This window comes from Phyllobates terribilis, unplaced genomic scaffold, assembly GCF_046119375.1.
Source record: "Phyllobates terribilis strain yellow unplaced genomic scaffold, ASM4611937v1 Scaffold_1__5_contigs__length_1240528914, whole genome shotgun sequence".
Lineage (NCBI taxonomy): Eukaryota > Metazoa > Chordata > Amphibia > Anura > Dendrobatidae > Phyllobates > Phyllobates terribilis.
Window position 1 is genome coordinate 1,148,050,393 of NW_027362761.1, and position 23,717 is coordinate 1,148,074,109.

Here is a 23,717-nt window from a genome sequence, read left to right on the forward strand (position 1 = left end):
GCTTTTATTTTGGTTAGCCGGCCTGCTGCCATGTAGAAAAGTAGTGAACGACCCATTTAAGGTTCCTTTCACATTGTGCAAGGAAAGATGGCGCCATATATAATACACATTACACTCGTATAGACAGACGCGATGCCATGGTGACCGGCATCCTGAAGCGCCCATCATTAGCAGCCAATATTACAGAAGGAGGAGGAATACAAATACGGGCTCCTCGTCATATAAGAGGGTCAGGATAATAAGCTACAAGGAGAGGCTCATTCCCTTCCTGAGAGGAATGGCGGTGGTTACCATGGTAATAAGAGTATTATTAGGGCTGCGGCCTGGTTCAGGGACATGACAGTCAGAGGCCATGCGGCATGATCTCTGTCCCTTCATCCCTACTAACATTTCCGCAGCATGTTGGTGACTCGTGTCGTCCCCATAGGACGGGTCATTAACAAGCCGCTGTCCTGTGATAACCAACATCGCAGGTTCCCCCGGCAATACCAGCCATGACATTGTGCGTTATCACTGTTATCCGACGTTTGTGTCACACTTGTAAAATCTCCACAAGATGAAATATACAAATCACCTCCTGGGTCACGATGCCCTTAAAGTGAATGTCCAACACTGAGGTTATTTTTATCTAAATAGGTAAAAATTCTGTGCTGAAGAATTTATTCATATATTTTTATAGTAGTTCACCCCTTAATATGGTGTTCTCAAGTTTGGAAGTTATCCATTATCCATGGCATAGGGGACTACTTCCTGATTGCTGGGGGTCTGACTGCTGGGGCCCCTGACCAATCCCAAGATCCGGGGCTATACAGAGCCCCTTGTGTATGGAGTAGTGGTCGATCATGCCCGCTGCCGCTCCATTCATTCTTAATAGGAGTGCCGAAGGTAACTGAGCCATGTGTATGGCTGGTCCTCATCACTCTTATAAATAATGAATGGATTGGCAGTGTAAATGATCAACCTCCACATTATTTACATCATTCCAGTTACAATGAGCTCCATTCTGGGCCTCTTCTAATAACAATGTCCTCCATCCTGGAATAATGGCCTCCATCCTGGGCCCCTTCTTGGTATAATGTCCCCCATCCTGGGTCTCTTCTAGTAACAATGTCCTCCATCCTGGGCCCCTTCCTAGAATAATGACCTCCATCCTGGGACCCTTCCTGGTATAATGTCCCCCATCCCGGGTGTCGTCTAGTAACAATGTCCTCCATCCTGAGCCCCTTCCTGGTATAATGTCCTGCATCCTGGGCCCCTTCCTGGTATAATGTCCCCCATCCTGAGCCTCTTCTAATAACAATGTCCTCCATCCTGGGCCCCTTCCTGGAATAATGGCCTCCACCCTGGTCCCCTTCCTGGTATAATGTTCCCCATTCTGGGCTTCTTCCAGTAATAATGTCCTTCATCCTGGCCCCTTGCTAGTATAATGTCCCCCACCCTAGGCTTTTTCCTGGTACAGCAGCGGTCATCTTGGCAGCAGCGGTCACCCACTGCCAGAAGCAGAAATTAGGAGACCAGCAAGGGAGACTGGCAGCAGAATGGAGGAGCAGTGGGGGTCAGATAGGTAAGTATGTATTGTTTCTTTTATTTTAGGACCACCCTGTGCCCACAATTAACGCAGGAAATGTAGTGCACAGCTCGTTTAATAGAAAGTATTAAAAATTATTACTTATAACTCGGATGGGGATCGCAATGCTCGGACTGGCCGGCGACCCGAGCGTGACGGCTTCATGTATTTCTATGCAGTTGTCACAGCCGCCTGACTCTTCCCTTAGCATATTATCTATCAATAATCAGGTTAATGATAAAAGATGGATGTGCTTTATATATTTGTTACATGTTTAGAACAAATTGACCCACATCCCCATCCTGAATCCTGTACAAACTCTTTATGGGGTACATTGATTAGAAGAATATACAATAGATGGAATATTTCCTAAAGTAGTGACAACACTGAATCAGGGGGAGGCATTAAAACAACACAGACGTGATCCAATTGTAGAAAATCTATAACAAATATGTAGTAAATATAATAAACAGACAGAACATGGGGAAACATTTCCTGCACATAGAGATACAGGCAGTGGTCACCTACCTTCCTGGAGATCAGTGGCAGGAGCACAAACCAACACAGAAGTCCTGCAGCCACCACCCCAGTGACTATGCCCAGCACCACTGCAGTGGCCAGCAGCCCAGGGACCACCTGGAGGGAGTCCACTGAGAAGGTCAGCACTACATCAGAGGAGCAGCTGCTGCCAGCCATGGCTACAGCTCAGTATACATGTATACACCCTGCTGACATATTCTAGTGCTGCCATACATGTGCTGGTCGCTGCAGCCACCCCATTGTTAGGTGCAAAGCCCCAGGGTAAATATTATAAGTTCTCAGCTCAAGAAAAGTTTCCATGGAAGTTTTACACATAAACTTCACTACAAATCCCATGATGCAAAGTAGATAGAAAAAAAAAACAGCTAAAAAGGAGGGAGGAAGGAGAGGGCTCACATTACTGCCCAATCTCTGCCAGGAGGTGGGAGCTCACATTCCCAAAACTGACTTTTTTTTCCACTCTTGTGTCCCAAGTCTTTCCTCCCCTCCTGGAAGTGCTGAGGATTTTGCACAACAATGTAACCAGTTCCGTGCAACCTGCAACATTGTATCACACAGAGAACTGAAGCTCCAGCAGTGCCAGCCCCAGTGATGAAGGGGCCAAGCACAGGTGACTGCATGCCAAGCTGATACCCCCAAGTTATCCTACAATGGAGGGTGGCAGAGATGTGTGGGTGCCAGCCCATGTCAGGGGTCACCCATGTGTTGCACTGGTCATCATGGTCCTATATGTGACTTCTCTGCACTCTTCCAAGGCTTCCTCCATGATGTCTGGCAACTCTTTATTAAATGGAGATCAGACTAAAATACATGGGAGAGACACTGAGGACCCCAAAGTCTTTATCAATGCAAGACCACCTTGTGTCACTGCTAATTGTCAGATCCTGGTCAAGAACTCTGCAGATAGCCTGGTGGCTCAGGTAAGAGGTGATTGACTGCAGCGTACCGGTCTGCTGTGTGATGAGGGGTAGATGGTGTCTGATCACTAGGGGTCAAATTACTGGGACCAGCATCAATTGCAAGAATGGGGGTCCCGTGTGCATGTGTCAACAGCGCTCTATTCACCATGTATCTTGTGATAGTTGGGGGGTCTCTGCTGTCAAGGCCTCCAGTGAACATACATTTAGCACCTTTCCTGGTATTGATTTTTTGTGGCATTACTTCTTCAGGATTCAGTCTTTTAGTATTTTGCTGGTTATTGTTAAAAGCAGTTGACAAACTTGTTATCAATAGTGCTGTTAGTAAGACCATGAGTTTTTCCTAGGACTCATGCTCATGGCTGTATTTTCGGTCCATCTGCAGTCTGACAAAACATCGGATTAAAGCTATTCTATTGGGCCGTGCACATAATTTGTTTTTCTTAGACCGAGCTGGTCCAAGGCAAAAATCGCAGCATGCCTGAGTTGAATCCTATATTCAGATTGCACTCGGTCATACAAGTCAGTGAGTCTGGAAAAAATCAAACTGCACTCGGATGACATCCAAGTGCAGTCTGATTTTCAAGTACTGACAGAAAGGAGAAGATAGAGACTTTTTTACTTCCATCTTCTCATCCAAGAAAATCGGATCACACTCTGACCAAACTCTGATCAGAGTGTGATTAGCATAATCAGCCAGATTCTCTCGGATGAGAGAAAATACACTGGTGACCCTAGCCCTATAGTAATCTATAAAATGGTACTGATTTTTTTATGTGTTTTAAAGGGTTAGGATAGCTTGCTGCTCAGTGTTACATAGTTAGTTACATAGTTTATAAGGCCGGAAAAAGACAAGCGTCCATCCAGTTCAGCCTATTTCTTGTGCACTGCAGCTATTCCGCAGCGTTGATCCAGGGGAAGGCAAAAAAACCCCATGCGGTATAGGCCAATTTACATCACTGAGGAAAAATTCACTTCCCGACTCCAATCTGGCAGTCAGATTAAATCCCTGGATTAATTAACTATCACTAAGCATAAGATGTAATTTTATTGTTCTCAAGAAAGGCGTCCAGGCCTCTCTTGAACTCATTAAGTGAGTTGGACATCACCACTTCCTCTCCCAGAGAGTGTGAATCTGATCTCTGGGGCCCCCACTAATCCTGAGAACGGAACACTAAAGCGCCCCATCAGAATGGAGCATTGACTGGACAACATGCACATCTCTATTCTATTCATTCTGTATGGGGCTGCTAGAGATGGCACAGTACAGCGCTCAGCTTTTTCTGGCAGTCCCATACAGAACAAATAGAGCTTTTGAACAATGGTGGCATAAATGGAGCATTGGTGGCATACATGGAGCTTTTTGTAGCATTGGTGGCATACATGGAGCTTTTTGTAGCATTGGTGGCATACATGGAGCTTTTTGTAGCATTGGTGGCATACATGGAGCTTTTTTGTAGCATTGGTGGCATACATGGAGCTTTTTGTAGCATTGGTGGCATACATGGAGCTTTTTGTAGCATTGGTGGCATACATGGAGCTTTTTTGTAGCATTGGTGGCATATATGGAGCTTTTTGTAGCATTGGTGGCATACATGGAGCTTTTTGTAGCATTGGTGGCATACATGGAGCTTTTTGTAGCATTGGTGGCATACATGGAGCTTTTTTGTAGCATTGGTGGCATATATGGAGCTTTTTGTAGCATTGGTGGCATACATGGAGCTTTTTGTAGCATTGGTGGCATACATAGAGCTTTTTGTAGCATTGGTGGCATACATGGAGCTTTGCAGCATTGGTGGCATACATGGAGCTTTTTGTAGCATTGGTGGCATACATGGAGCTTTGCAGCATTGGTGGCATATATGGAGCTTTTTGCAGCATTGGTGGCATACATGGAGCTTTTTGCAGCATTGGTGGCATACATGGAGCTTTTTGTAGCATTGGTGGCATACATGGAGCTTTTTGTAGCATTGGTGGCATACATGGAGCTTTGCAGCATTGGTGGCATACATGGAGCTTTGGCGGCATGCCCAACCACCACTCTACAAAGCAGTGCTCTTGGGATAGGTGTGAGTCCCTGCAGAAATTGGTGCTCATTTAAAGCCCCGTTTCGACTGTATTCAAACCTTGCAACCACGTTGCTTTATTTTTCCGTAACTGCAATGAAAAATTCCGATTACGTAACCCTGGTTAACAGGGGCAGACTAAGCTGGAAGGGGTCAGATCAATCATTAATGGCATAGTTCCTTCTCTATAAAGTGCATGTTGTTGGCAGCACAGCCCCTCTTCACACAGTGGAATATCCTGCTGACCATTATAATTTAATGGCCCAAATAAAAGATATGAACAACTATGGATCCTGGCAGAAAAAAAAATCCTCCGTATCCCTATAACGTAATGACACAGGTGGAAGGGTCACAGGTAAAATGTATTTATTACAGGCACAATACACTGTGTTCCAAATTATTATGCAAATAATATTTTCTCAGATTTTCCCAAATTACCTATATGAATTGCAGTCATTGTAATTTTCCAGTCAAATAACTATTAGAGTACAATTGAAAGGTTTTTGTACAAACTGCCTATGATAACAGTATATTTTTAAAAAAATAAAAAACTCAAACTGCACTCAAAATGCATGTTCCAAATTATTATGCACAGCAGAGTTTTCAACCTTTTCATTTTAATAAAGAACAAAAAAATGGTCATTTTTGAAATGATAAGCATTAGCAGGTTATTACAAACTGAAATCAAACAGTTTTCAACTCAAAACTTTATTCTAGGTGATGTTACATTTGCACATAGGACCCCTTGTTCGAAAGGAGCTTCTGAACTCTCTCGTCCATTGAATTTGTCAGGTTTTGGATGGTTTCTGCTTCAATTGTTTTGCATGAGGACAGAATACCCTCCCAGAGCTGTTGCTTAGATGTGAACTGCCTCCCGCCATCATAGACACTCCTTTTGATGATGCCCCAGAGGTTCTCAATGGGGTTGAGGTCAGGGGAGCATGGGTGCCACACCATAAGTTTGTCCCCTTTTATGCCCATAGCAGCCAGAGATGCAGATGTGTTATGTGCAGCATGAGACGGGGCATTATCATGCATGAAAATGATCTCGATGGTCCCATGCAAACACGGCTAATTTGGAACATGCATTTTGAGTGTATTTTGAGTTTTTAATTTTTTTTAAAATATACTGTTATCATAGGCAGTTTGTATAAAAACCTTTCAATTGTACTCTAATAGTTATTTGACTGGAAAATTGCAATGACTGCAATTCATATAGGTAATTTGGGAAAATCTGAGAAAATATTATTTGCATAATAATTTGGAACACAGTGTAAGCATGGCGAAATTCTACAGGCAAGCTTATGGTTCCAGTCTCCCCCATAGGAGGGAACCCTTTTTTTTTCTTTTTTTGCTACATCACAGACCAAGCAAGAGGTGTAAGAGGGCTGATCCCAGGGCAACTCAATGGCGCTCTCCTTAGTTATAAGGCCTTCACTTCTTGGCCTCACTCCTGCATCTCAGCCTTGAGCTAACTCCAATACTCCTTATTCTTTCTGTCTCTTCAGCTGAATGGGCATCCATAAAACCCGCACAGCAAACGTCACCTCAATCCTGGCTCATTACTGAGAGCGCACAGCCCCACAGTCATTTCTATGGGACAAGGACATTAGTACAGCCCTGTTCTGTGATCTGCCATTGACTCTGGCTTTTTTGCCTCCACCATGCATACCTTCGAGACTCGGCAGGGTGTCTTCTCTGCACCCTCAGACCTCAGGAAGGAAGACTCCTTCTCCCACCTGCTTAATCAGTTGAAAAAATGCAATCAAGCACCATGTTTTACACCTTATCCTGCCACTGGCTTGGTGCCTGTTGTGCACCCCCAGAAGAGAGATGTGCCCTCCTGTAGGACACATGGTCTGCTTTAAAAAAGAGCTGCTCCTTCTTCCTCCTTCCATCCTCCAACAGCACCTCTCCACTATTCGTTGCAGTGCTCAGAGATGCTGAACGCTTCCTTGGCACTTTTATGGACCATCCCCACTGTTTGGCACAACCATCAGTACAGTGCTGCAATCAGTCTCTTTATTAGTCACCAATATAATTTTGGCCCCTTAAAGTGGACCTATCACTATGTAAAAAATGGGCTGTTTTGCTTTTATGTTATTCTCCTGAGTAAGTTTGTTTTCTTAAAATCCACCATAAAGTTAGAGATACAGGCCTTTTTAGCTAGTTTCTATTTTTTATGGCCTTCACAAGGGGGAGTGGCTCAAATGGTAATAATGTCTAAAGACACCCCCCCCCAGAGGATCCCGAGAGCCACACCCCCATTGGAAAGACCATTAAGGTAGTCATTAAATAAAAAGGCCCATATCTCTGGAACCGTATGGTGGATGAAAAAAAAGAAATACATACTCAGGAGAGTGGAAGGAAAAAAAAGACCACTTTTGACTTGGTGGCAGGTCGTCTTTTAAGGGGGAAAATCAAGCTACACTACAGCCCCCATGCATGGAGCTGTAATATGACCATGTGCACAAGCCCTTTATATCTAATATTCTAAAGCGAGGGTGGGGGACCTCCTTTCCTCTGGCCCCTAGGCAGATTCTCGGGGACCGCAATGTTTGGCCCGGCAGGATACCAGCCACACGCACTTTGATTGCTCCTTGCAGCGCGAGTGCGCAGCGTTCACTAGTGAACACTTCGGCATGTGCAATAAGGGATTGCTGGCCAGTGATGTACTCTGTGGGCACGCTCTGCACTCCCGCCCCACTAACGAAGACCGTAGTGACAGCCCCAAAGTCTTCTGTAATATATATGGCCCTGCCCCAACCCCTCCTGTGATATGTATGCCCCCAGCCCTTCCTGTGTTGTGTATATATAGTCATGACTGAAAGTGTTGGCACACTTGAAATTGTTCCAGAAAATTAACAACTTTATTTTAAGCATGTGATGCTCGTTCAAACTCACCTGTGGCAAGTAACAGGTGTGGGCAATAGGAAAATCACACCTGAAACCAAATAAAATGAGAAGTTGACTAGATTTTTGGTGTGTGTGCCACACTAAGCATGGAGAACAGAAAAAGAAGAAAATTGTCTGAGGACTTGACAACCAAAATTGTTACAAAATATCAAAAATCTCAAGGTTACAAGTCCATCTCCAGAGATCTTTTTGTTCCTTTGTCCACAATTCGCAACATAATCAAGAAGTTTACAACCTATGCCACTGTAGCTAATCTCCCTGGATGAAGACAGCAGAGAAAAATTGTTGAAAGGTTGCGACACAGGATAGTCTGGATGGTGGATAAGCAGCCCCAATTAAGTTCCAAAAAATTTCAAGGCTCAGGGTGCATCAGTCTCAGAGCGAACTATTCATCGACATTTGAATGAAATGAAACGCTATGGCAGGAGACCAAGGAGAACTCAGCTGCTGACAGAGGCATAAAAAATCTAGACTTCATTTTCCCAAAATACTTCTTGTGAACAGATGAGACCAAGATTGAGCTTTTTGGTAAAGCACATCATTCTACTCTTTACCGAAAATGGAATGAGGCATATGAAGAAAAGAACACCGTACCTATAGTCAAATATGGTGGAGGTTAAAATATATTTTGGGGTTGTTTTTCAGCCTTTGGCACTGGGTGACTTCACTGTGTGCAAGGCATCATGAAATCTGAAGATTACCAAAGGATTTTGGGTCGCAGTGTAGTGCCCAGTGTCAGAAAGCTGGGTATGCATCCAAAGTCATGGGTCTTCCAGCAGGATAATGACCCCAAACAACATACTGTATTTTGCCGATTATAAGACACACCCCAAATTTTGTGGAGGAAAATGATTTTTTTTTTCAATAAAATAGTGGTGCATCTTATAATCCGCTTTTATGGTAGCTTACCTGGGGGGGCGGCAGCGGCATTGGTGCGGGGTTCCAGGTGGCAGGGTCATTGCTGCAGGAAGCTGGAGGCGGCAGGAGATGCTGCGGGCCCCATTCTGGTAGGAGATGGTGTTCGGTGCCAAGATCTCAGTCTGCGCATGCGCCGCCTCCATGAAAACCATGGAAAGTGCGGGGGCTCCGGGCTTTCACAAAATGCTGGCGAAGACCCCACACCACCGAACTCCACCTCCTACCAGCCTGGGACCTGCAGCATCGCCCCACTTCTCAGCATCACCCCACTTCTGCTGCCGCTGCCAGAAGGTTCCTGCAGCAGCGACACTGGGAGCCTGCTCCACTGCAGCCGGTTAGCTATATTCGGATGATAACATGCACATCCATTTTTCCCCCACATTTTTTGGAGAAAAAGTGCATTTTATAATCCCAAAAATATGGCACTTCAAGAAACACACAGAAATGGATAGAAACAAAGTACTGGAGAGTTCTGAAATGGCCAGCAATGAGTCTGGATCTAAACACCATTGATCACCTGTGGAGAGATCTTAAAATTGCTGTTGGGAGAAGACGCCTTCAAATATGAGAGACCTGGAGCAGTTTGGAAAAGAAGAGGGCTCCAAAATTCCAGTTGAGAGGTGTAAGAAGCTTTGTTGATGGTTATAGGAAGCGATTGATTGCAGCTATTTATTTCAAAAGGTGTGCAACCAAATATTAAGTGGAGGGGGCCAACAATTTTGCTGGGGTTTTGTGTGAAATGATGTCCAATTTCACGTTTTTTGTGTTGTTCCAATACACACAATGGAAATAAACATGTATAACAAAACGTTTAATTGCAAAACAATTCTGGGAGAAATACTTCATTTTCTGGAACAATTTCAAGGGTGCCAACACTTTCGACCATGACTGTATGCCCGCAGCCCCTCCTGTGATGTACATGCCCAGCCCCTCCTGTGATGTATTTGCCCCCATCCCCCTCCTGTGATGTATTTGCCCCCATCCCCCTCCTGTGAAGTATTTGCCCCCATCCCCCTCCTGTGATGTATTTGCCCCCAGCGTTTTCTTTTCAAAATTCATCGCAAAGAGTCGCCTGCTCTCCAGACCGACGCAAATCTAGACATTTAGTTGTGAATAACAACATCAATACCACCTATCCTCACAGCCTCACCAAAGAGAAGCAGCTCCATTAGTGGGGAGTTAATTAAATGTTTGACCAAATATAACAGGATAAATTTTAAATTGATAATTTTGTATGGCCCTGAAGGATGGTATAAACATCCAAATGGCCCTGGCAGAAACAGCTTCCCCAAACTTGTTCTAAAGTAAAGTGTCACCCGTTAAAACCAGTAATGCTGGCAAGTTTGACTTACCGGCCCAATATGGATTGTAAAACTGCAAATAGTGAACATGTCTGGTATTAAAAACTCTTCTGGCTCCTATCAATGATCCCTGGTCTCTGAAAAACTTCATTTTCATTAATTGTGATTTAATATTCAGTTCAATCAGTAATAACTTGTGAAATTAGTTTTCAGGTCTGATGGAAATGACTCTTGCTTTGGGAATTACTGCTGTATGAATGTCTTGCTGGATATAAGCCTGTAACAATACTGGATTTATTATGTATGCCGAGATTTTATCTGCTGTAATTGCAATTCAGCTTTCTGACCTAGTCTGCAAAGGTATCAATCGCAACGCTAAATTAGGAATTACTAGTCAGGGAAGATGAATGTGATTCTGTTAGTTAAGGTCCAACAATTTACATACTAAGATATGGCGGGTAATGACGTAGTGCGGTTAACGCAGCCTTAAAGGTAGACTCCACTTTTACTGCATTATTGGGTTGACTAACCCAATACTAGAAGATCTTAGGAACCCAAAAGATTCCCTTTAGCCTATTTCTTACATGATTATTCACAAATAATCTATTCTATCCTATTGATGTCTGTCTACCACGATCACCAAAGTGCACATGTTCTGTATAGATGGAAGTTCCGCCTTAGAATCACTGCTTCTGGGCTCCTGGAATCTCATTATGATAGTAGGACCCAGCGCTTGTTTACTCCCTCCATTCCAAACCTCTACAGGAATGGTGAGTGTATGAGGTTTACGCTCCTTTCTGTGCCAATGTAGGGGAGCCTGTGTAAAGCTAGAGCCTTTTACAGGTGTAAGAGGAAGGTAACAATACTCCTGAAAAATCCCAGCTTTGTGTGTTGTTAGTGCAAGAAGGATGCCATCTACTGTTCAGATGAGACCATGCGGAACTAACTGGAAGAGTTGCAGGGAGGATGAGTGTCACGCAAGATGTGGGAAAGACTAAGTGCAACGCGAAGAGAGGAGGGGGAGGAAGCCCAAACACTAGGAAAAGGGGGAGTAGGCAGATCTAAAATCACCCTGCCTACCCTACTGTCCCTATATAGGTTCCACATCTATCGCCGAGCAGGACCCTAAGCCCTGGATGTCCCTAGAGCTTGGCCCTAGATAGGGAAGGGACAGGGTGAGCACTGGTCAGGCTCCACTACAAACTAAAGACAACAAAGGGGATAAACTTAATTTGAGCAGACACCAGAGGAGTAACACCAACTGTCCTCCAAGGGCACCAGAGAAGAAGCTAGCCGACTGCTGGTGCTCCAAGCCCGCACAGAGGTACATAGAAGTATCACCGGCGATTCCCTGGAGCAAACTGAGTGTTTTTAACTCCCAGGCAAGGGTGTGTCAATCAGCAGCAGGAGGGAGGTCACCGCTGGGTCCAAAAGGAAGAAAGATTAAGAAGGCGTCTGTAATGCCAAGCGCAGTGACCTTCTACAGCCAGAACCAGAGCGACTGTCTATTACACCTGACACACCCATGACAATGAGTTTGGATGTAACACCTAGTCAGGTGGCATTGATAACGGAGTTCCTCAGTATAAAAGGTCTGCTTGCCAAACCGAAGCGGGCATTGGCGGAAAAGGAGAGAGCATTCCAGACATGTACAGGAGTAGACGCTGCAGCCTTAGTGACAGGCCTCATTACGAAGCGTGTGCCAGTGGGCTGCTGTCTGCTTGCTAACAGGACCCAGGCGGTACCAGGTCAGACCCAGGGCCCAGACTACTTCAGTCAAAGCACGAATACTAGATCTACACCGGTCGACCTGCTCCAGTCAAAACCCAGAGTTCAGATGAAGCTAGTCAAGATCCAGAGTACAACCCTCTTTTCCCCAGACCTGGAAGATGCCCATCGTCGGTTAAGTACCAAAGATCCGTGAGGATACTCCGCCTGGTAGAGGATGCCTGTGGTGGTGAACTGGAGACATGAGTGAGCCGGGCCATTGCTTCCAGCACTGACGTACAGTACAGGGGTTGGCCTGGGCTAAGACAACAGACAGGGTGGGTGAAGGAGGCCCAACTGGCCCTGGTAGACTGTCAGGAGGACTTGTGGCCTAGCGGGAAGTACCAACAACCCCCGCTAGGGCCATTACCAGAGAAGAAACCAGCACGTTAGCTCCCCTGTGAAAGGGGGTGTACAAGAGAATAATCAACAAAAAACGTTCCATAACGTTAAAGTGAATTCTAGGACTCTTGAGATATTCTATGTTGTATAATTCACTTTTGAGTGTTCCATTTCACATTGTTTAACTGTTGCTATAACTACCGCAATTGGCCGCCATATGAGGGGAAATAAATAGATAATTGGCTGTTCCTTCTTCGTGTCTATCTGCATGTTGCATCCGGTCTCCTTCATTACACAGGCTTCACTGCTCATGGACTAGAGGTGTGTGGACAAGCTGTACAAGGTCTGCTGCCCCAGGTGCCCCACAGCAGCCAAAGGACATTTTAAGACCCTATTGTTGTGGGTTTGCCATATGTATAAACTCACCTTTTAAGTATTTCTAGCTCTAAAATATATTACATATTATTTCAATGATTTATGATTTTTTTAATGCGTCATAAAACCAATTCTCTCACTGTAATTTTAGAATAAATTTTCCAGAAAAGAAAATTAAATTGACAACCAAGTTTAGATATTTGTCGGCTATATTCTCTTGAGACCACCATACACATGTACGCTTGGTTCGGCCGAGTACTTATGCATTCTTAACTAGAGAGTAGAGTAAGGGTCTGTTCACACTGTGTTCCTGACTGCGTCCTTGGGTTTCATCTGAATGCTCGAAAAATGGGATTCAGATGTGTCGGATCCTTTAGCGTTGGATTAGGCAAATGGAGTCTAAAGTATGAAACATTTGGCTCTATTTTCGCTCCTTTCCCGTGATGTCCGGCTTTTCAAGAATTCCGTAGACTATGGCCCTGATTCATGAGTTGCGATTTATTGAAGTCAGTTTCCTCTTTTTTGCCTTTTTTTTCGGTGATGTTTTTTTTTTTATTTCTTCAGAATGGCACATGAGGTTCATGACTTTATCGTAAAAAAAGGAATGCTCTTCATTTTTGTCTTTATCCATTTTTTGCAACTTTTAAAGGCCAATCAATGTACTTTCATTATGATGGCAGTGGTTAGTGGACAAAGATCACAGGGCATGGGAGCACCCTGATGCCGTGAGATTAAGCAATGCTTTGGTCCCCTGATGTGCATTCTGACCAGGTAACATTTTCTTGAAATTTTTTTTCTCATCCTTGGACCTGGTTCCATTGAAATTCCCCTTTCTACTCTACAGTCTAATGACGCTTTGAAAAAGACCCACAAGCGTCGAAACGTTGTCTATTTTTGGTCACGTTCAAGCACACATATGTTTCTGCACTTTTTTGAATTCTACTTGCCACGGAATATAAATAAACTGTTCATCACCGAAGCCCAGAGAGTGTAGTGAATTTCTTACTCATTGATCTGTGGATATCATACCCCATTCCACCAGCACCTCGCCCATCGTTTGTGTGCACGCCAATCCCTTTATATACCGTTAGTGGACAGGTGGCAGTGGCTCAGTGGTTAGCAGCACTGTAGACTTGCAGCATTTGGGTCCTTGGTTCCAAACCCACCAAGGACATCTTCTGCAAGGAGTTTTCTATGTTCTCCCCGTGTTTCTGTGGGTTTCCTACGGATTCTCTGGTTTCCTCCCATATTCCAAAGACCTACTGATAGGGAATGTAGACTATGAGCGCCAATGAGGACAGTGATTATAATGTCTGTAAAGTACTGCAGAAACTAATGTAAGCTAGCAAAGTAATCTGCCCTGATGTCCCATTTTCAGCTCCGGTCGACACCACTTCCAGGTACATCTCAACCCTGTGTCAGCCCGTATCACTGATGTGCTTGAAGAGGGGCTGGGTGTCTGGTTCAATAGCTAAGCCAGCGCCTTCTGCATCACAATGAAGAGGTCGGGCTTAGCTATTAAACTGAGTCAGACAACCTACAACCTTCAAGCACTAGTCATGTATCAACATGGAGGGGTTTCCTTTCTGAAATCAAGACTGACGTTCACTTCCAAACAGAAAGACATGTGAACAGGTGCAAGCTAAGAGAGCCACCTAACAAATTAAAGTTGCCCTCTGTAACGCAACAGCATGTAAATATGGAATATATGAAATTGGAATTGCATTGCTGCTATAGAAAATAAGTTTAAAAATGTAGATACTTGGCGCATAAATTTGCCAATTGATGTGTGCCCAAGAGACAACGACAAGGCGACCTTCTTTGCTGGGAACCTAACCTAATATGATACCTCTCCCAGACTGGGTTTCTGCTCAAATCTAGGCATTGGGCAGCTATCCTAATAGGTATAGGCAAATTTTTATCTTTCTGGACAGCCCCTTGTAAGAATACTCCAATATATTAAACATGCACCAAAATCGAACACCTATCATGCCCATGGTGGGCCAAGGCTTTGTGCCATAGAAAATGCTCAGCAAGACAAGACACTTTTTATGCTTGTGCTCCAGAAGCTATCTGGGAATCGCCGTCTACAGGTTCCTACACATTTACAGAACATCCGTGCTGATCATGCTCTCATGACTTGTATATTGCATGTGAGTTGCATGCAAAACGCAACCTCTACAGAAGAGTTCATCAATCCTTTTTATAACTGCTCCAGGCTATAGCAACAGCTAAGGTCAAAGCAGTACATTGCCGTGTAGTGTACAGGATAATGTATGGATGCAGTCACGGCAGAGCTGCCTTTTAAATATCTCTGTGATGGCCATGGTTTATCTCTGCTCCAGTAATATTATTATTATTATTGCCTTTTTCTTTTATAGAGATCGGATCACAAACCAATAATGGCTGAAGATTTACCAGAATCTAATAAAGGTTTGTCTTTTCTCCATTTTCATCAGTTTTTTTTTTTTTTCATAGTTCTGTGTAGGGACAGCAGGGCACTTACTACTATGGTGTCCAATGCTTTTTCCAGTTGATGTAGACAGATGTCAGGTAATTGCCTTAAAGGGGTTTTCCATCTTGTAAAATCATAGCGAAACGCTATGCCATCACTTTCTGATAGTTTGAGATCTGACCTCTAGTAGTCGGACCCTCGCCAATCTTGAGAATGAAGTGGAATCTGCGCTGATATAGTCTGACATCCCCTTCTGTCTTTTTTTCCGTAAGCGGAAGCTCCTTGGCCACTTGGATGCTGCAGTTCCCTGCAAAGCCAGGGGTGGTTGGGGGCGCTGCTGTGCAAAGAAAAGTGAATATGAAATGCAGCACTACACCAGCACTGTGTCCTCTTTGTTCTTAGGTTTGATGTTAAAGATTGGATCTTCACTGATCTTAATGTAATGGAAAATTCTAAGAGATGGGGAAACCCCCTTTTAAGATCTGATGTCCTTGTACAGGCCCCTTATGGATGGATACTCATGTGCTCAAATACCTCAACTGCTGCTCTGCCGTAGGCTGAAATAAGGAGCGCAGTAACGGATGAATCCCAGAACAAACTGTGATCACGCCCTGATCAGAATAATTGGACTTTTTTTTCTCATACAGTACAGACCAAAAGTTTGGACACACCTTCTCATTTAAAGATTTTTCTGTATTTTCATGACTATAAAAATTGTACATTCACACTGAAGGCATCAAAACTATGAATTATCACATGTGGAATTATATACTTAACAAAAAAGTGTGAAACAACTGAAAATATGTCTTATATTCTAGGTTCTTCAAAGTAGCCACCTTTTGCTTTGATGACTGCTTTGCACACTCTTGGCATTCTCTTGATGAGCTTCAAGTGGTAGTCACCGGAAATGGTTTTCACTTCACAGGTGTGCCCTGTCAGGTTTAATAAGTGGGATTTCTTGCCTTATAAATGGTTGGGACCATCAGTTGTGTTGTGCAGAAGACTGGTGGATACACAGCTGATAGTCCTACTGAATAGACTGTTAGAATTTGTATTATGACAAGAAAAAAGCAGTTACGTAAAGAAAAACAAGTGGCTATCATTACTTTAAGAAATGAAGGTCAGTCAGTGCGAAAAATTGTGAAAACTTTGAAAGTGTCCCCAAGTGCAGTTGCAAAAACCATCAAGCGCTACAAAGAAACTGGCTCACATGAGGACCGCCCCAGGAAAGGAAGACCAAGAGTCACCTCTGCTTCTGAGGATAAGTTTATCCGAGTCACCAGCCTCAGAAATCGCAGGTTAACAGCAGCTCAGATTAGAGACCAGGTCAATGCCACACAGAGTTCTAGCAGCAGACACATCTCTTCAACAACTGTTAAGAGGAGACTTTGTGCAGCAGGCCTTCATGGTAAAATAGCTGCTAGGAAACCCCTGCTAAGGACAGGCAACAAGCAGAAGAGACTTGTTTTTGCTAAAGAACACAAGGAATGGACATTAGACGAGTGGAAATCTGTGCTTTGGTCTGATGAGTCCAAATTTGAGATCTTTGGTTCCAACCACCGTGTCTTTGTGCGACGCAGAAAAGGTGAACGGATGGACTCTACATGCCTGGTTCCCACCGTGAAGCATGGAGGAGGAGGAGGTGTGATGGTGTGGGGGTGCTTTGCTGGTGACACTGTTGGGGATTTATTCAAAATTGAAGGCATACTGAACCAGCATGGCTCCCACAGCATCTGGCAGCAGCATGCTATTCCATCCGGTTTGCATTTAGTTGGACCATCATTTATTTTTCAACAGGACAATGACCCCAAACACTCCTCCAGGCTGTGTAAGGGCTATTTGACCAAAAAGGAGAGTGATGGGGTGCTATGCCAGATGACCTGGCCTCCACAGTCACCAGACCTGAACCCAATCGAGATGGTTTGGGGTGAGCTGGACCGCAGAGTGAAGGCAAAAGGGCCAACAAGTGCTAAGTATCTCTGGGAACTCCTTCAAGATTGTTGGAAGACCATTTCCGGTGACTACCTCTTGAAGCTCATCAAGAGAATGCCAAGAGTGTGCAAAGCAGTCATCAAAGCAAAAGGTGGCTACTTTGAAGAACCTAGAATATAAGACATATTTTCAGTTGTTTCACACTTTTTTGTTAAGTATATAATTCCACATGTGTTAATTCATAGTTTTGATGCCTTCAGTGTGAATGTACAATTTTCATAGTCATGAAAATACAGAAAAATCTTTAAATGAGAAGGTGTGTCCAAACTTTTGGTCTGTACTGTACATGGAAAATACTGACGTGTGAATGAGCCCTTAGTATGAAGTAGTTAGTTCAGGTCACGAGACCCGGTGGTCGGGCCAGTTATTGCGATCTGAGAATGGTCTATATTTCGCGGATGTGTGTTAAAACCGATAGAGGGGATCCCCACAAAAGTCATTTTTAGCAATGATCTGGGTATGTCAAACATGTCTGAATATACAGATTGTTGCATATTATAGCTTTCAGCAGAATTTGAAGATTTGGGAGAATCAACCGTTTTACTTGAGGTGGACAGCAGACATTATATTAATCATCATAATATGCAGGATAGAACTGATACAAATAAACCTGAGAGGTCATACAATTCAGTACAGAAAAGAAATACACACATCAACAAACTGTGACAGTTATCACAGCGCCATCTGCTGTCCAAGCAAAATAGTACCTCAGCATAAGCCTGCAGCTGTTGTACACTCCAACCCCGCCTGGTCTAGGGGTAGTGACAACTGTAGGTACTGTCCATAAAAGCCTACAGGAGAAAAGAAAGCGTGTCCGTCTGGTGTATCCTATTAATATAGAGCCGGGCAGGACAGTCAAGGACAAGTAACCACAGAGCAAACAGCTGAATGATTGTTACCTCTGTATCTCAGATGGGATCCTTCCAAGGGTCTCTGAAAATAGCTTGACACAACCAGAAAGAGGGATCTCTGCTATTTACTTAACAGCGGGTTTATCGGGGAACTTATAATGAGGCCTGTTTCTTTTAGGAATGGGCTTGTATCTTTTGCCTCCTGATTATCACATGGACGTAGTTACCAACTGGCCATTTAGCACCTCCCATAAATGTGTGAAAGCGACTATTTTTGGGCAGGTTTGTGTAAACCTCACGGCTTCTCGACACTCGAACCCTGTGGATTTATCGGGACTGTTTATGGAAAATCTGGACAGTCCCGGCATTTTCTTATCCATTGGTACATGCATGCGGGTAGAGGAGTTCACAGGCCTTAAAAAGTGTTTTCCCATTAAATAAAAAAAAAAAATCTGAAAAATAGAAGTCACCTAACTTTTCCAAATCCTTGAATAGAATATCCAACTAATTATGTAGAGAAAAAATAAAGCTGCATACGTCCGCAGATTTTTCTATGCTGGACACAGCTACAATTTGCTAATTGCTAAACAAGATTTATAGATCTGCTTGATGGCAGAACGCAGCGTTTGCTGCCAGAAGCAGTGGATGTTGGGGGATTACCCCGGACGGCGGTCTGCAGGGTCAACCTCAGATTTATGTGGGCCCTTGGGGAAAAAATTCTCAATGGAACAAATTCTCATTCTCCCATCCAACTAATACCCACCTCCTCAGCTATACTAACAGGAGCTCTATGGAACGCTCGCTCTGTCTGCAACAAACTTACCTTCATCCACGATCTTTTCATTACAAACAAACTCTCCTTCCTCGCCATCACCGAAATCTGGCTCACCCCCTCTGACACAGCCTCCCCAGCTGCCCTTTCATATGGCGGATTCCACCTTTCCCACACCCCCCGCCCCAATGGCAAACATGGTGGAGGCGTAGGTTTCCTCCTATCAGAACTCTGCGCTTTCACCAAAATCCCACTGCCACCCTCCGTTACACTCCCCTCTTTTGAGGTGCACTGTGTGCGCATCTATTCCCCCTCCAACCTCCAACTGGCCGTCGTTTACTGACCCCCAGGGCAAGCCACCACCTTCTTAGACCATTTCACTACCTGGCTGCTTCACTTCCTTTCCACTGACATCCCCACTATCATAATGGGTGACTTCAACATCCCCATTGACACTCCCCACTCGTCTGTCTCTAAGCTCCTATCCCTCACTTCCTCCTTTGGACTCACTCAATGGTCTTCCACACCCACCCACAAAGATGGCCACACACTGGACCTCATCTTCACCCGCCTCTGTTCCCTATCTAACCTCTCTAACTCACCACTCCCTCTCTCTGACCATAACCTCCTCACATTCTCTACCCTCTCCTCTCCGGGTGCACAATCCCCACTCCACAAACTCACACACCCTCGCAGAAATCTCAAACACCTTGACCTACACTCTCTCTCTGAATCCCTCCTTCCTCTCACAGACATAAATTCCTTGCACGATGCAGACGTTGCTGCTGCTTCATATAACACCACAATAGCTGCAGCTCTAGACTCGATCGCCCCTCTCACACACACCACACCTCGCACATTCAACAGGCAACCCTGGCACACTAAACTTACCAAAGAACTGCGCCGGGCCTCCAGGGTTGCGGAGCGGAGATGGAAAAGGTCTCACTCCATCGAGCACTTCATCGCATTCAAGCAATCCCTCACTAATTTCAAGTCCGCACTCACTACAGCAAAACAAACCTACTTCTCATCTCTCATATCCTCCCTATCTCACAACCCTAAACAGCTATTTAACACTTTCAACTCTCTCCTTCGTCCCCCAGCACCTCCTCCCTCTTCTCTCATATCAGCCGACGACTTTGCCTCATTCTTCAAACAGAAGATTGACACCATCAGACAAAACTTTGGCCTAAAGTCCACACAACCCCTTATATCTACTCAACCCTCCTCCTCCAAACCCCACTTCTCCACCATTACAGAAGGTCAAGTCTCCTCTTTACTCTCCAAATCACACCTCACCACCTGCGAACTTGACCCAATCCCATCCCACCTCATCACTAACCTCACCTCAGTCTTCATCCCAACCCTAACCCACCTCTTCAATCTATCACTAACAACCGGAGTCTTCCCCTCATGTTTCAAACATGCCGCAATCACACCCATCCTCAAAAAGCCCTCCTTTGACCCTTCCTCTCTGACCAGCTACCGCCCCATATCACTCCTCCCCTTTGCCTCAAAACTTCTAGAACAACATGTCCACCTTGAACTGTCCTCCCACCTCTCCTCCTGCTCCCTCTTCGACCGTCTACAATCTGGCTTCCGACCGCATCACTCGACTGAAACTGCCCTGACCAAAGTCACCAACGACCTACTAAATGCCAAATCCAAGCGACACTACTCCATCCTCCTCCTTCTGGACCTGTCATCTGCCTTTGACACAGTGGACCATTCCCTCTTACTCCAGATTCTCTCATCTCTTGGCATCACGGACTTGGCTCTATCTTGGATCTCCTCATACTTAACAGACAGGACATTCAGCGTCTCCCACTCACGCACCACCTCCTCATCTCGCCCCCTATCTGTCGGTGTCCCCCAAGGTTCAGTTCTAGGACCTCTGCTCTTCTCCATCTACACCTTCGGCCTGGGACAGCTCATAGTCTCACGGCTTTCAGTATCACCTCTATGCTGACGACACACAGATCTACCTCTCTGGACCCGATATCTCCTCCCTACTAACCAGAATCCCACAATGTCTGTCCGCCATCTCATCCTTCTTCTCCGACAGGTTTCTAAAACTCAACATGGATAAAACAGAGTTCATCATCTTTCCACCCTCTCATTCACATCCCCCATCCGACCTATCCATCAACGTCAATGGCTGTTCACTCTCCCCAGTCCCACAAGCTCGCTGCCTTGGGGTAACCCTGGACTCTGATCTCTCCTTCAAGCCACATATTCAAGCCCTTTCCACCTCCTGCCGACTCCAACTCAAAAACATCTCCCGGATCCGTGCATTCCTCAGCAAAGACTCTGCAAAAACACTAGTGCATGCCCTCATCATATCCCGCCTCGACTACTGCAACCTCCTGCTCCGTGGCATCCCTTCCAACACTCTTGCACCTCTCCAATCTATCCTAAACTCTGCTGCTCGACTAATCCACCTGTCCCCCCGCTATTCCCCGGCCTCTCCTCTCTGTCAATCCCTTCACTGGCTCCCTATTGCCCAGAGAATTCAGTTCAAAACTCTAACCATGACATACAAAGCCATCCACAGCCTGTCTCCCCCATACATCTGTGACCTAGTCTCCCGGTACTTACCTGCACGCAACCTCCGATCCTCACAAGATCTCCTGCTCTACTCCCCTCTTATCTCCTCCTCCCACAATCGTATACAAGATTTCTCCCGTGCTTCCCCCCTACTCTGGAACTCTCTACCCCAACATATCAGACTCTCGCCGACCGTGGAAACCTTCAAAAGGAACCTGAAGACCCACCTCTTCCGACAAGCCTACAACCTGCAGTAAACACCACTGCACGACCAGCTCTACCCTCACCTACTGTATCCTCACCCATCCCTTGTAGACTGTGAGCCCTCGCGGGCAGGGTCCTCGCTCCTCCTGTACCAGTCGCTGACTCGTTTTGTTAAGATTATGTAAATGCTTTTGTTATGTATATCCCTATCACATGTAAAGCGCCATGGAATAAATGGCGCTATAATAATAAATAATAATAATAATAATAATAATGGGCCCCTCTTCATTTTCAATTTTTTTTTTTTTTCCTTTTATTTTTTCCTCCTCCTCTTTCAAGAGCTCTAACTTTTTTATTTTTCAGTCAATAGAATCGTATTAGGACTTGATTTTTTTTGCAAGCTATAGTTTTTATCTTTACCAGTTTACAAAAGGGCTGATATGAAATAGTAGTTTACAAAAGGGCTGATATGTAATAGTATATTTATTATTTTTTTAATAATTTTTTTTTATTAGTTCCCTTAGTGGACTTGAACCTGTAATCACTTGTTCTATACACTGCAATACTGTAATATTGCAGTGTATTGTAAATTTAACCAATTTCCTATGAAGCCCAGTCACAGACTACATAGAGGTACCTCGCCATCACATTGTAGGGTAAGGTGGTCACCGGAAGGGACCTTAACCCCTTTTTACACACCTATTAAAAGTCGCTGTCATAATTAAGAACAACATCTAAGAGGTTAAACTGCTGCAACTGGAGATAGCTTTGATTACAGCGGCGGTGCCGACAGTATGAAACTCCCTTCTTGTATGTGCACTATGCACATCTCATGTATGGTGAATGTCGCAAATTGAAAACTGAGCAGGGTGGCCCCCAGTGCACTATGGGCCCCAGATCGCCGGATGCTGGCACTGGTCCTGGTGGTGTCTTATAATATTGCCAACTGACTGTGGATAATGTTATGCGGACTGCAAATGGAGAGTGCACAAGGACCCCAGAGCAGCTACAGGACTTTTAAAACCCTATTGTCGTGGGATTGTCATGTGTTTAAACTCGCCTTTAAGTATTTCTAGCTCTAAAATTTATTTACTTATTATTTTAATGATTTTTTCATGATTTTTCAACGGCATAAAAAACTGTTGTCTGACTGTAATTTTTGGATAAGTTGTTCAGAAAACAAATATTTAAATAAAGTTTGTCAACCATATCTAGATATTTATAAGCTATATTATTCTCTCAAGACCCCCATACAAATACACCTGTACATACAGTATACTCGCTTGGTTCAGCCGAGTACTAATGCGTACTGAACTGGAGAGGGCTGTTCACACTGAGTTCCTGATCCATCCATGGGTTTTGTCTCAATGGTCGAAAAATGGGATTTAGATGTGTCGGATCCCTTAGCGTTAGACAAATGGAGTCTAATGTATGAAATATTTGACTCGTGGTGTCCGTCTTTTCAGGTGGGTACAAGAATGTAATAGACTATGACCCGTTTCACTATTTGTGATTTATTGAAGTCAGTTAACTCTTTTCGTCTTTTTTATCTTTTTATTGTTTTTGTACAGAATTTTTCAAAATGGTGTATGACGTTAATGAATTTGTCAATTTTTTTCAAAAATGCTCTTTATTTTTGTCTTATATTTTGTGATATGACGCTGTCCACTGGGCTGTGAATACATGCTATAGGGTCTGCAAACGTGGAGCGCACAGATCGTAGAATCCATCATGCTCCATTGGGTGTAGATCGTGTATTGAGAGTTTTAATGTTTCATTGCGGAAAGCTTGTTGGTTGCAATCATCAGTCCTGAAAAGGTTAACTGTAATGCAATACAACGTTATACCTTTTGTGTTATAATATCCCTTTAGATTGTTGTATTTACTCTTTAGCTGATCCGTACTCTGTCACTGGATTATGACCATGTAGCATACTCTAATAAACCAGCCTGTCAATATTTGGCGTGCGGCCACAGCCATTGATGGGATAAATCCGCTTTGTGTATGTGCGGTTCCATGCACACATTGTAGTGGAGGACTCCATGACGGCTGTTTATACAGGTTTAGCAAGTCCTGCAGTGTTTGGCATCTTAGAGACCAGCGTTGTTTGGCAGGGTGTGTGTTAGGTCAGGGGCTGTTGAGGGTTGACCTGCATTAGTAACGGAGAAGGCAACACATTAAACATGA

At 44.4% G+C, this 23,717-nt stretch overlaps 2 protein-coding genes across 5 annotated transcripts in view; one reads left to right on the plus strand and one right to left on the minus strand.

Moving 5' to 3' along the window:
• EVC (EvC ciliary complex subunit 1) overlaps positions 1–2,511 on the minus strand; it is a 107,911-nt gene extending 105,400 nt beyond the window's left edge. Inside the window, exon 1 of the mRNA XM_073648329.1 lies at positions 2,096–2,511. Coding sequence (XP_073504430.1) covers positions 2,096–2,263 — 168 coding nt within the window. The 5' untranslated portion in view covers positions 2,264–2,511. The remainder of the gene's footprint in view (positions 1–2,095) is intronic.
• The window catches only part of EVC2 (EvC ciliary complex subunit 2), a 232,255-nt gene continuing 211,033 nt past the window's right edge, over positions 2,496–23,717 (plus strand). Inside the window, exons 1-2 of one of the 4 annotated variants that reach the window (XM_073648296.1) lie at positions 2,496–3,027; positions 15,091–15,142. In XM_073648296.1, coding sequence (XP_073504397.1) covers positions 2,758–3,027; positions 15,091–15,142 — 322 coding nt within the window. In that variant the 5' untranslated portion in view covers positions 2,496–2,757. The remainder of the gene's footprint in view (positions 3,028–15,090; positions 15,143–23,717) is intronic. The other 3 variants (XM_073648303.1, XM_073648312.1, XR_012250759.1) reach the window with 3 other exon arrangements.